At 43.3% G+C, this 14,351-nt stretch overlaps 1 protein-coding gene across 1 annotated transcript in view; it reads left to right on the top strand.

Moving 5' to 3' along the window:
• Positions 1-14,139, top strand: part of arhgap32b (Rho GTPase activating protein 32b) — a 468,773-nt gene extending 454,634 nt beyond the window's left edge. Inside the window, exons 17-18 of the mRNA XM_037687644.1 lie at positions 8,821-9,407; positions 11,926-14,139. Coding sequence (XP_037543572.1) covers positions 8,821-9,407; positions 11,926-14,049 — 2,711 coding nt within the window. The 3' untranslated portion in view covers positions 14,050-14,139. The remainder of the gene's footprint in view (positions 1-8,820; positions 9,408-11,925) is intronic.
• Positions 14,140-14,351: the final 212 nt, after the last annotated feature.

Raw genomic sequence — 14,351 nt, 5'->3', positions numbered from 1 at the left:
GTTAATAAATGACCCACTGTCGTTGGTGAGTCAAAGATAATTAACGTCTCACGTCCACATTTTATTAAATTCAGATGCACGTCATTATACAGTCCAGAAAAATGAAAGAATCCGTTTTATCTATGAATATATGACAGCATATGTTCATACTACACCAAAATCTGATAATCTCTTTCCCTGTTCTGTGTAAGTCTGCATACCTCAGCACAGCTTGATTGTGTGTATGTGTGTGCGTGTGTGTGTGTGCATGTTCTCATGGAGTGTGAATGTATTAAGCTGATCCAATCAACGTCCTCCACCCTCTGACAGTGTGGGCAACTTTTCTACTATCGCCTGCACATCACCAATAGCAAAAGGTTTATACCTGGCCTGTCCCCCTCCAGGGCCTGGAACCCTAATAAGTGAACAATTCAACCCATGTGAAGCTGGATCACCAACAACCTCATCCTTTGTCACCTCTGGCTGCACAGCGTCCAACCCTGAACTAGACAGGCTGCCTAGTTTGTCATAGTTAAAAAAAAACTGTGTTTGACATGACTGTCTAGCTGACCTTCATCGATGTCCAGGCACGGATACAGCCCCACCACTGCGGGCGCTGATGGCCTCTTTCTGTCTTCCTCATTTGGAGGCGGAACCCCGCTTTTCTTTTCCTGTTTATTTTCTCTACTCAGAAACTGCACACTCTGACATACCAATGCCAACTCCTTCCACTTTCTAGCCAATACCAACAATACCACTTCCTTATCCACTTACTGCAACTCCATAAGGGTTGAGGCAGTGTGATTAAATGTAACAACTGCCTAACATACATAACCAGTCTGGGTGGGTTTCCCTTCAGGCTCAAAATACTAGTCTCAGCTCATAGCAGCGGGCGATAAGCATTCCAAAAGCTTCTCATTCCCTTAAAGTGACACCGCAGCTTTTCCACACACTCAGGAACAAAATAAAAGCTGTTCCTGTTGTGCTTTCAAAAATAGTTAGTCAAAGACAAGCAAGTGTCATTTGGCTCATTATTTATTTATTATTATTGTTATTATTATATATATATTTTATTTATCAGTATCTTTATACACTGTCACTTTTCATTAAGTTTTTCATTTTTATTTATTTCCCATGATCGATAGGTATAGTTCAACGTTGTGTTTTATTAATAGATTTGTGTGAGCAGCTTCGACTGAAAATGTCTCAAGGACTCCTCAGCGCCCCCTGGTGGAACAGGCTTCTAGAACTCTCCTGTGAGAGTCCCGGTTCCCCACTTTGGGTTCTAATCCCGAGGGCAGCAAAGGATTTTAGATCCAGCGAACTGCTTCACCTAAGTTCCTAATAGAGGTTTAAAAATAAATCACACAGACCGTACGTTATCCCCGCAAGGTTTCAGGGTAGTGTGATATTATTTGTAACTCCTCTCAGTTATTCATGCATTCACACATTTACTCACAAAAGAGAATAAGAGAAGATAGGAACAGTGAGAAAGTCACAGAGACGCGTCTAAAGAAGGCTTTTTTCTTTTAGCTGAACCTCACTTGTAAATCCAATAAGGTCTTGGTAACTAGTCTCACTAATTATTTTTAGGTCTTGACTAAATTTACCTCACTTTTAAACTTAAGGTCTTGGTAAATTGGTCTCACTGTATTTCAGGTCTTGACTAAATTTACCTCACTTTTAAACTTAAGGTCTTGGCAAATTGGTCTCACTGTATTTCAGGTCTTGACTGAATTTGCCTCACTTATTGGGAAGGTCTTGATTTTTTATAGTTAGGCTTTACACATAGTCCTTAACTTTATCGTTAAAAAATCTCACTTCTTTAAAATTTGAAGGTCTTGGTTCAGTTTGAACTAGTTAAATACCGTTTTTCAGCAAATTTATGAAACAATACTATTTATACTCACTTCTTGTCAACCCGTGTGGTGTCCGGTGGATTTCCGTCAATCTGCTCTAGATGGTCCGAGTCAGAACTACAACGCCGGCCTGCGGAGAACGTCCCAGGACTTTTAGACTTGCCGTGCACGGACTGCGGCGCGTCCTTATCAGATCACACCGTGAAACAGGTATGAGGAAATCCGGGTCCACGGCACCATTAAATGACAGGGTTTTACCTGTACCTTAAATAAAACACAAGGGAGACAAGAATGAGATTTCTAGAACGTATCTTTGCAAAGAGGGACAGCGTTCGACCGAAGTCAGAACAAAGTCCCACTTGTTTCAGCGTGCGTTCCTTTTTTATTCAGGCAAGTAGGAATGGCAAACATCCAGGCAAGTAGAAATGGCAAACAAGAAACACAAGATCTGGTGGTTTTCAGGTAACAAAGACGTGGCAGTTTCTATCAAAACAGGAACTGTGAGTTTCCAACAAGTCAGTAGAGAAAGGTTTCACAGCATTATATAACAGTTTAAATGAGTATAAGTTTAAACGATCAATTGATAAAGTAAAATACTCTAACAGTTCTGTAGATCAGTGAGGTTCTGAAGGTCAGTGAGGTTCTGTAGATCAGTGAGGTTCTGTAGGTCAGTGAGGTTCTGTAGATCAGTGAGATTGTGTAGGTCAGTGAGGTTCTGTAGATCAGTGAGGTTCTGTAGGGCTATGCCAGCAGTTTTGCTGCACCTCCTGACAATCCCAGAGTTTGTTCCTGTTTTTACGTTAACAATCCAAACCAACAGATGAAGGTGAAAGTTAAGAGACTCAATAAAACATAAATAAAACATTCTCATAAAAGTCGAATCAACATTAAAGCCACACGAGCTTCTGATAAAAATACTTAGTGCTTTACTTTTAAGTTTACGTTAGTACTTTGGAGCTTCATCACAACGTACAGTACACATCTGTACATTTCAATCCTCTTTTAAAATTCATGTTAGGGTTTAATCCAACATCGGATGCATTCAAAAAATGTTCAATACAAAAACAACCGGACTTTATTTATAACAGAAGACGTTTCGCTCCTCATCCGAGGAGCTTTCTCAATTCAAAGAGCAGTGAGTGACGGGCTCAGGTTATAAGATACACATACATACAAACCGGATTCCAAAACAGTTGGGACACTAAACAAATTGTGAATAAAAACTGAATGCAATGATGTGGAGATGGCGAATGTCAATATTTTATTCGTAATATAACATAGATGACAGATCAAAAGTTTAATCTGAGTAAATGTAACATTTTAAAGGAAAAATATGTTGATTCAAAATTCACTGTGTCAACAAATCCCAAAAAAGTTGGGACAAGTAGCAATAAGTGGCTGGAAAAAGGAAATTGAGCATATAACGAACAGCTGGAAGACCAATTAACACTAATTAGGTCAATTGACAACATGATTGGGTATAAAAAGAGCTTCTCAGAGTGTCGGTGTCTCTCAGAAGCCAAGATGGTAAGAGGATCACCAATTCCACCATTGTTGCACAGAAAGATAGTGCAGCAATATCAGAATGGTGTTACCCAGCGTAAAATAGCAAAGACTTTTAAGTTATCATCATCAACCGTGCATAACATCATCAAAAGATTCAGAGAATCTGGAACAATTGTTGTGCGTAAGAGTCAAGGCCGTAAAACTCTACTGGATGCTCATGATCTCCGGGCCCTTAAACGTCACTGCACCTCAAACAGGAATGCCACTGTCAAGGAAATAACAGAATGGGCTCAGAAATACTTCCAGAAAGCATTGTCAGTGAACACAATCCACTGTGCCATCCGCCGTTGCCAGCTGAAACTCTATAGTGCAAAGAGGAAGCCATTTCTAAGCAAGCTCCACAAGCTCAAACATTTGCACTGGGCCAGGGGTCATTTAAAATGGAGTGTGGCAAAATGGAAGACTGTTCTGTGGTCAGATGAGTCACGATTTGAAGTTCTTTATGGAACACTGGGACGCCATGTCATCCGGACCAGAGAGGACAAGGATAGCCCAAGTTGTTATCAACGCTTTGTTCAGAAGCCTGCATCACTGATGGTATGGGGTTACATGAGGGCTTGTGGCATGGGCAGCTGGCATGTCTGGAAAGGCACCATTAATGCAGAGAACTATGTTCAGGTTCTAGAACAACATATGCACCCATCTAGATGCCATCTCTTTCAGGGAAGACCCTGCATTTTTCAACACGACAATGCCAGACCACATTCTGCAGCAATCACAACATCATGGCTACGTAGGAGAAGGATCCGGGTACTGAAATGGCCAGCCTGCAGTCCAGATCTTTCACCTATAGAGAACATTTGGCGCATCATAAAGAGGAAGGTGCGACAAAGAAGGCCCAAGACGATTGAACAGTTAGAGGCCTGTATTAGACATGAATGGGAGAGCATTCCTATTTCTAATGTTGGATTTCATATTTTTATACCTTTTTATATTTCCTATCAAGCATTCAAATGTCATGTTATACAAAGTGTGTGCGTGTCTTTCTTCAAGGGTTGAACTATATTTATAGAAAAGGTTTACTAATTCTAACTATTTTTACCTTTACATATAATCTCATATTAGCTAATGATAATTTTACAAGTTCACATTTGATATATTACAAGCAATCAAATAAGCCAGGGGGCAGGTAAGATACTGACTACTGACTAACTCAGGAGGGAAGAGTCCTTCTTTGTTCTCTGAGCACATGGTGGCCTGGCCGCTCACACACACACTGATTAACATAAATAAAAGCTAGAACACATTTCTTTAATTTAGACTTAATATAGTTTGACTAAGTAAAATCCCTCAGGTTCTCTCTTAATAATAAATTCATGATTAGATGCTCCACAACAGAGTGTTAACAGTCTAAACGCAGACAAAGAAACCAAGCTTCCATAAAACTTATCTCTGGAATGCAGTAAGAGGGGGCCTTGAGGGGGCGGGCTAGACCCGTAATCATAGCAACCTCAGGTCTAAACCAATCAGAAAAGCTAGCCTTCTCAAACTTTGATAAAAGCCAAAAATAACACACGCCCAGCGAGCATTTCCGGGAGAGCACACACCGAGACGGTTCGTTCTTTAATGCTCCAAATATATGCATATATTTTCCAAATGTTAATGTTTGTCTCTGAATATCTGTAACTCCTGTTTGTCAATTAAATCTTTTGAACTAAGGTGACCGTCTCAGCTGTCTTGAACACGATTGTGGTAAAAAGCCACAACACTAAACTTGAGAAACTGGTCTCCTCTGTCCCCAGATGTCTGTTGAGTGTTGTAAGAAGAAGGGGGGATGCCACACAGTGGTAAAAATAGACTTGTCCCAACTTTTTTGGGATTTGTTGATGCCATGAAATTTGGAAACAACAGATTTTTCCCTTAAAATGATACATTCTCTCAGTTTAAACTTTTGATCTGTGATTTGTGTTCTATTCTGAATAAAATATTAGATGTTGGCACCTCCACATCATTGCATTCAGTTTTTATTCACAATTTGTTTAGTGTCCCAATTTTTTGGAATCCGGTTTGTATGTAGATTGTCAATTCACACCTCATCACCTTAACAGTAGGGGTTTCTTCAGGTCTTTGTTACTCTTTGTAGTGACTGTGTGGTTAGAGCAGTCGTCCTCCAATGCAGGAGTTGGGGGTTCAAATCCACCAGCAGTCACATGCTGAAGTGTCCCTGGGCAAGACACTGAACCCCTCATTGCCTCCGATGTGTGTCCCATCGCTGTATGAATGTGATCTAAAGCACTGATTAGTCTCTTTAGAATGATTTGTTCAATTAGCTTTGTATAGATCTAGTAGAGTGCTGTATGAATGGGTAAATGAGGCACAGATTGTGTTGTAAAGCGTTTCGAGTGTCTTCATAAGATAGAAAAGCGCTATATAAGTGCAGTCCATTTTAATTTACAGATGAGGCCCCTCTGTTCCCATCAGGTGTAAAAACTGGCTGGGAATCAGTCTTAAAGTTGCATTATATGTTTTTGAAAGTGGAAATCTGAGGCCTCCTCCTCTGTTAAGAGATGTTTTTTTCTCTTTTTACATAAATTGCTTCCTTCACCCCCTTCTCAAACCATCTGTGTTCTCGGTCCAAAATGTGCACATTTTGGTCCTCAAAAGAGTGTCCCTTATCCATGAGGTGGAGATGAACAGCCAAGAACACAGTTGGTTTGAGAGGGGGGTGAAGGAAGCAATTCATGTAAAAAGAGAAAAACCATCACTTAACAGAGGCGGAGGCCTCAGATTTTCACTTTCAAAAACATGTAATGCAACTTTAAGACTGATTCCCAGCCAGTTTTCACACCTGATGGGAACAGAGGGGCCTCATCTGTGAATTAGAGTAACAAAGACCTTAAGAAACCCTTACTGTTAAGGTGTGACTTGACAATTTACGTATTTATGTGTATCTGTGTGTATGTGTGTCTCACTCAGCCTTATAACCTGAACCCGTCACTCACTGCTCTTTGAATTGAGAAAGCACCTCGGATGAGGAGCGAAACGTCTTCTGTTACAAATGAAGTCCAGTTGTTTTTGTATTGAACGTTTTTTGAGTTTATCATGTCCTGGATGACTTAGAATCTTCACCAGCAACATCTGATGCAGTTGTGTACTGGGAGGAAGATAAAAACCTGAACCTTACAGCTGTCGTCTCCCATCATCCAACAGCAGGAGAGACTTTTATCAGTCAGCTCCAGAACCAAAGTTAAGATTCTGTCCAACAACAGCTCAGAGCACAAGTGTCTGACCAGTCACCACACCCAGGTACGACTTGATGACAGTGGACCAGAGCGACAAACAAATTACTTCCAAATCAACAAGAGTCAGATGAAACTCCACTCGGCTCTTGTCTTACCGGCTCTTCTCAGGTGGAGGTGATTTGCCACTGTGACTTATTTCCCCGCTCTGTAGGCAGGATCATCAAAGCAAAACAAGCAGTATCATAACAAGTCATTGTGTTTGAGCCACTCTGCCCGTTGTGGTCCTTAATCACCCTAATATCGGACTTTAATTTCTTTAGCTTATCCCGGCACTACTTAAAGGTCCAGGCGTAGCCATGCTGCTCCATAATCTCTGACATCTCTCTGCAAATGTGCTCATTTCTTGTGGCATCGTCCAGCTCATACTGAATCCTAGCATTGACCAATAAGCCAACATTTTTCAGTCAGGTCATCTGGAAAGTTTCTTTTTTTATGCTGAAATACATACAGAAGGCTTCATCAGTCGAGGAAACGCACAACAAAACTGATTCTTCCCCCAACAGCTTACTCCAAAGTGGAACAAACCAGTTTTGCTTGTGTGATAAGATGGTCTCTTTGGTACGCCCCCTCCTCCATTGCCGACCCTCTTCCTTGTTGACAGTCGTGTCAAACTGGTTGAAAACAACAAAGTCCATGCTCAATAATCCTGGTATACAATCCAACATTTTTCAGTCAGGTCATCTGGACAGTTTATTTTTTTGTGCTGAAACGTTTCGCCTTCAATCCGGGAGGCTTCATCAGTCAAGGAAACACACAACAAAACTGATTCTTCCCCCAACAGCTTACTCCAAAGTGGAACAAACCAGTTTTGCTTGTGATAAGATGGTCTCTTTGTTACACTCCCTCCTCAATTGCCGGCCCTCTTCCTTGTTGACAGTCGTGTAAAACTGGTTGAAAACAACAAAGTCCATGCTCAATAATCCAGGTATACAATCCAACATTTTTCAGTCAGGTCATCTGGACAGTTTCGTTTTTTGTGCTGAAACGTTTCGCCTTTGATCCAGAAGGATTCATCAGTCAAGGAAGAGGCGAAAAGTTTCAGCACAAAAAAAAAAGAAGAAACTGTCCAGATGACCTGACTGAAAAATGTTGGATTGTATACCTGGATTGTTGAGCATGGACTTTGTTGTTTTCAACCAGTTTGGCACGACTGTCAACAAGGAAGAGGGCCGCGATGGAGGAGGGGGCGTACCAAAGAGACCATCTTTTCACAAACAAAACTGGTTTGTTCCACTTTGGAGTAAGCTGTTGGGGGAAGAATCGGTTTTGTTGTGTGTTTCCTTGACAGATGAAGCCTTCTGAATCGAAGGCGAAACGTTTCAGCACAAAAAAAGAAACTGTCCAGATGACCTGACTGAAAAATGTTAGATTGTATACCTGGATTATTGAGCATGGACTTTGTTATTGACCAATAAAGTTAGGAAGGTCTGTACTTCATCATTGGTCCACGGCACTAATATTGGAGTTTCCATAGCAAAAACAACACTCACTCAGCACGATCAGAGAGAAAGTGGAGGTTAGTTTGTACTTTTACTGGGCAGGTCATCCAGTGACGTAGCTCTGCTGACCATTCAACGGCTGCTGTCTGCTTACATTAACATCATCACCTCGAAGCAGTCTGCATGAACAAGGTGGTCCCATAAACCAGGCTGAGTGGGGGTGGGTACTGGCAGTGGACGGGCTCTTAATAATGTTTCTTATGTGGTGTGAAGTGGGACCGACAAGAGTTGAGACGGTGGCGAAGCGCCTTAGATCTGTTCTCTTATACTCTGAACATCTGAAACATGTTCTGACCGACACAGTGACAACATACAGTCAGTACTGACTCCTCAGTGTGAAATCTGTACACCAAGCTGTGAGCTGAATATAACGAGCAGTGTTCAGCTTTAATAACCACTGTCTGAAACTTTAACGCAGGCTGTTAGACTCAGAGGCACAAGAACCAGAAGAAAGAAATGAGCACAACTGATTTATAAAACTATATTTCAAATATGCTCGATAGATCGCCCAGCTCTATTTAGGTTTTGACGTTTTCCATTTTTATCTAAACTACTAAATTTGTATTGTTTTTAAAAATTTATCTGAAAGAGCATGTTCACCTGTTTCCCTCCTCTGAAAGCACCTGTCACCATCTTACCTTCGTGTTGATTCACTCATTCCTTCTGTTTCTCCAGCCTCTTCAAAGGACCTCACTCAATACTCCCTCAGCTCCACAGCTCCTCCTCCTGCTCTTCCTCCCCCTCTCCCTCCTAAAAACGCTACCTGCATGTTGATCCCGGCCCTCGCTGAATCAGCCCAGCAGGTCTCCATTCAACCTCAAACCCCCACTTTGGGGTGTCCTCTGCAGCTGCAGGAGATGTCTAACATTAAAGACCAGCTCCCAAAATTCCAGACTTTATCTGAGGAGGGAGCAGCACCCCCTAACAGCACTTCCACATCTATGACCAAAGCCTCGTCCTGTCTGAGCCCGTCCAGTCCCACAGTTAAACTGCAGCCAGCAGAAGGAACCAGCCCAGTTATCAAAGAGTCATACAGTTCCTTCACAACTCCATCTGGAACTCAACTGGACACAGACTTCACCACACCAAAAACTCCATACAAGTATGTCAGGCTTCCTTGCTCGACCAGCTCGACTTCTCCATACAGGACCAGTCCAGAGAGGCAGCAGCCGGCGTCAACAGAGACCCCCATTCAGAGCTGCTCATCCAATGCTGCTCCAGCCCCCACTCCCAGTCACTTGTTAACACATACTGTTCTTCAGGTAAATATTGTCCCAATCACATTATCTCTTGGCTCAATGTATATGTTAATACTAGTAGTGTAATAGTACGCCTAAGTCAAGGTTCAGTGTGTACCTCAATATAAGTAAATGGACTGTACTTATATAGCATCTTTCTATCTGATCAAGATACTCAAAGCGCTTTACACTACAATCTGTGTCCTCATTTACCCATTCACACAATTCACAGAGCACTCTACTAGATCGCTACAAAGCTAATTGAACAAATCATTCTAGAGAGACTAATCAGAGCTTTATCACATTCATACACTGATGGGACAAACATCGGAAGCAATGAGGGGTTCAGTGCCTTGCCCAGGGACACTTTGGCATGTGACTTCTGGTGGATTCGAACCCCCAATTCTTGCATTGGAGGACGACTGCTCTAAGCACTCAGCCACAGCCGCCCTAGTAAGGTGCATGGTTCAGGATGTACCTCGATAATAGTAAGAGACTGCAGCTGTTTCCCACAGCTGTTAGCAAGCTCTTTGAACTTGACATCATGTTGGTTTTTAGAGGTTTTATCAAAATGCTTGTGTTGAAAGTGCTAGATTCTCTTCATACTCTTGATAACTTTGCTGAGCAGAATTTGCAGCCCACTTTGCTTTTGTCACCACCGTTTCCTTTAAAATGCCTCCACCTCTACTTCTAGTAGTGTTTATTGGCAATTAAAAAAAAAACGTTATGGTATCACCAAGTGATATAAATTGTGATTTGGACAGCGAACCAAAAAAAAATCTTCCTCACACTGCTGACATTGCTTCTTCTCAAACTCCTGACTGTTCAACTGAGAGGTAAGCATCACTCTACAGTAAAGCGGTATTGGTACTGTAGTATCAACACTTTCATGAGTACAAATAAACGCATATGGATACAGCCTAGGGGCCTCATGTACAAAGGCACAAAATCATGATGTACGTCCTTTTTCACTCAAAACTTGAGATGCATCAAGAATGAAATGATTGTGGAAATGTGTGCAGCTGCACGCCAACTTCACGACGACGTACATGTTTTTATTGGTCCGTTAGCGACACATAGAGGTGATGCTGGGAAACTGTTGATGATGTGAGAACTATTATTATACACACCAGACACATGCTGAACAATTAATACATCCACATGCATGCAACTAGATGAGTGGTTATTAAAGCTGCACAAAGTGGTGCAGAAAGAAAATTATTTAACAACAACGGCTTCAGCCTTATTACAGGATTTAACAAATGGAGCAATACTCAGAGAGCGTGTATTTAGAGACAGAGAGGATGTTCTGGCCAACGATGACAACTGGGTCATCAGATGTTTTAGGACAATCCTTTTGGACCTGTCCTTGGAGCTGATGTCAGTCTTGGAGTGTGACACAGTGAGGAGCCATGCACTGCCCGTACACATGCAGCTGCTGACCACACTGGGGTTCCTATAGCAACAGGTCATTCCAGAGGGAGCTGGCAGACCGATCAGGACTGAACCAGTCCACCCTGAGCTGAGCCATGCCAGCTGTGTGGGATGGAATGATCCGTATGTCAACCAGGAATATCAAATTACCCACAATGCAGCTGAACAAGCCAACATTAAAGCACAGTTTGCAGTGACAGCCAGTTTTCCTGATGTAATCAGAGCAATCGACTGCACACACATTGCTATAAAAGCACCGTCACAGGATGAATTTGTTCAACGGGAAGCATTTTTATTCAGTCACTGTGTGAATTATAAGAGATGTGCAAAAACAACTAACCAACACTGGTGAGGTGGACTGGTTCAACACACACACTTCATTCATTCTAATAAACAGCATGGTTGGAACAGACAAAAAGCTGGCACGGAGCGGGATGGGTTAAGGAGGGGGGGGGGGCTTCTTGGTGAGTGCATTCATTAAATCATCTTAATATGTCTAACCATTTATTCCTAATTTTTGTGGGTGTGCTGCTCTGACCCCACAGCATTTACACACATTGTCCCGCGCACTCCTCTTGAGCTTGCCGTTAATGCCAGAGGACAGCGACCCAAACAGAATGTTTTTCTGAGCCTCTATCTCACTTAGAAATGTCTCCAACTCACATTGCGTGAAGTTCCTCTTTTGCCTGCATCTAGACGTACTTTTCTATAGTGCAGAGAGGAGATTCCTCAGGTGCTGGGCAGATTTAAATCTATATTATATTTTTAAATTGAGGAGTGTCGAGGGAGGAGTCGGGTATTTCCTCATGTGTGCTGAATTCCCCATTGATTGGGGCATAAAGGAAGTGCACTTGGATTCATGCGTATGCACGGTTTCATACATCTGGGTTTATTTGTGTATACGCTGTTTTCAAGATTTAAGTGTATGCCATGTTTCAGTAGGAAATCCATGCAGGTTTGTGTACATGAGGCCCCTTGTGAAGGTATTTGCATCAGTGCATCCATAGTCTGTATATACTGTAGTTTAGGTATGCTTAAAACTGGAAAACTTTTCATGCCACTGCAACAAATAAAACCTTTTTGTGTGTGTGTTTGTATTTTTTCTCAGATCAAAGCTGAAGAGACTACACCACTACCAGTCCCTCTAAAGCCATCAGTTCAACTTCCCTCAGCTGCTCAGAAAACCCAGAAGCCAGTGGTTTCACCCTCCCAACTTCGAACACAAACTCAGCAGCAGAACCAAGCTCAGATTCAAACTTGTCCTCCAGTACAGCTTCCCACCCAGACCCAGAACCAACCTCACCATTCCAAGGTCAGTGCAAGGGTACCACCCACCTCTGCTGAACCTGCTGAGAAACCTTGGGAGGATATAAAGCCAGTGCAGCCCTGTACAGAGGCTGTAAAGCCCCATGTACCTTGTGGACCCACTCCCCCTGCTCCTCCTACTCGCACCATGGAAAGCAAACTGGCTACAGCAGCTCTGAGCCAAAGTGAAGCTTCTTATCACATCCTTGATGAAGGTTCTCAGGCCAGCCACCAGGAGGAAGCTCCGCCCCATCACCCTCTGTCTCCTCGTAGATCTTTCACACACCAGCCAGCTCAGCTATATCATGTCAAAGGAGAACCAGTCCTCACTGAACCTCCAGGGACAACATTCTACCAGCAAAGGCCTGTTCATCCGGAGCCGCAGTCAATTCCTCACAATTATAGAGCAGACTACATGTCCAAGTCTGAGTCTCAGATACCTTACAGTGCCCGAGTAGATCACAGGTACAGCACTTTAGGGCCCAGGTCATACCATCACTCTATGAAGGTCAGAAGAACCCCCCGGAGTGTCCATGTGTCACCAGGTCCAAGTCACCAAGGTTACAGCCATGACAGAATCCACAGCTACCCCACGATCCGCAGGGTGCATTCATTTCATGTTCCTTCCAATATTCACTCAGTGCCCATCCAAAGGACTGAGGTTCCCCCAGAGGAAGACCTGTTCTTTTACTATAGGCCTGGGCATCAGTGCAAATCCTACCAGCAGCCCCCACACCAGTCCTCACAGGCTGACTACCATGTCACCCAGCTGCAGCCTTACTTTGAGAATGGACGGGTCCACTATCGCTACAGTCCATACTCTGGTTCAGGGCCCTTAGAGGCACCTTACTATGACATAGACCCTTATGGCACGATCCGAATCCGGGATTTTCACTCTTATGACAGTCGAGATGCCAAAGCTGTTGCTGGGCGACCAGCAGGGAAGGCCACTGGGTACCACTACCTTGCTGATCACGTTTTTACCCCTGGAAAGGAGCACAGCTTTGTCAGCAGGGACATGCCCCCAGGTCACAGGGGCAAGGAAGCTGCTGCTTACTCTCACTGGGATCCAGAGGAAGTAGAGAGGCTTCGCATGCACTCCATCCGCAGGGAGAGCAGGGCCAGACTGAAGCTAAGAGGCCCTGTCCTCTCACAGTATGGCAATATGGGTCTCTTCACACTAGCAGATGTCTCAGGGTATGAAAACTTGCATCTGCGAAGTAAATCAGACCCAGGTAAAGCAGTGCTGGTAGCAGCTGAGAGCAAAGACGGACGCTGCCTCCCCAGACACATGGTGTCTGATCCTGATGTCTTCATCTACATGGAGGCTGAGAAACATGGCAGTGGAGCAGGCGACAAGTCTGATGTGCTTCTCAAACAAAGTTCCAAGAAATGCCCATCGTCCCACTCCCTCCCTGCCTCTTTGAGCCACAGTGAGTCCCGTCAGCAGGAGGCTGTCCAACATGATGCCAAGACTGGAGAGGTCAGCAGGTCCAAACACAGACAGGACTATGCAGGCAAGATGAACGTCCAAACACGTTACGAGCGTCCCGAATCTGAGCACCCCCAGATTAAAGTCAAATCCAGTGTTCACCACAGTACAGACGAGCAGACCCCCCGAGAACAAGCCCACAATATCCGAGAGGAACAGACCTACAGTCAGAGCAAACCGGACCTGGACAGAGACTACGTCCACAAGAAACACGGCACTAAATCTGTGCAGTCCCACTATGACAACTTGGATGATTACCACCCAGCACCACCTCAGGCCTCATTTCAAAAACATGGGGGCTCCAAATCATACCCAACCCGAGGTTTTTCAGTGAGCCACAGCAACCGGGCTTACTCTACAGCACTGGGCCAGGGAGCCTTCCTCCAGGCCAATATGGCTCTTCAGAGGCCAGAGACAGAGATCTGTACAGAATGACGGGACAGGGATGATGGAGCAGCCTCTGCAGGACAGTGGACTGCTTGAATATTTTTGTTTCTCTGGATTTTTAATGAGTTGTAAAGAATATTGTGAGACCTTTGACAGAGTCTTGAATGTACCTGCAAATAATGTTCATGAAGTCATTGATTGCAACAGTAACCAATCATAAATCTATATAATAGGATGTGATGTACTTTCAGTAGAAACCCTAATGTAAATTATACATTATATATATACATATACAAACATATACATACATATATATATATATATATATATATATATATATATATATATAT

This window comes from Nematolebias whitei, chromosome 14 (assembly GCF_014905685.2).
Source record: "Nematolebias whitei isolate Nwh7 chromosome 14, NemWhi1, whole genome shotgun sequence".
NCBI lineage: Eukaryota > Metazoa > Chordata > Actinopteri > Cyprinodontiformes > Rivulidae > Nematolebias > Nematolebias whitei.
This window is presented reverse-complemented; position numbering and strand designations above follow the sequence as displayed.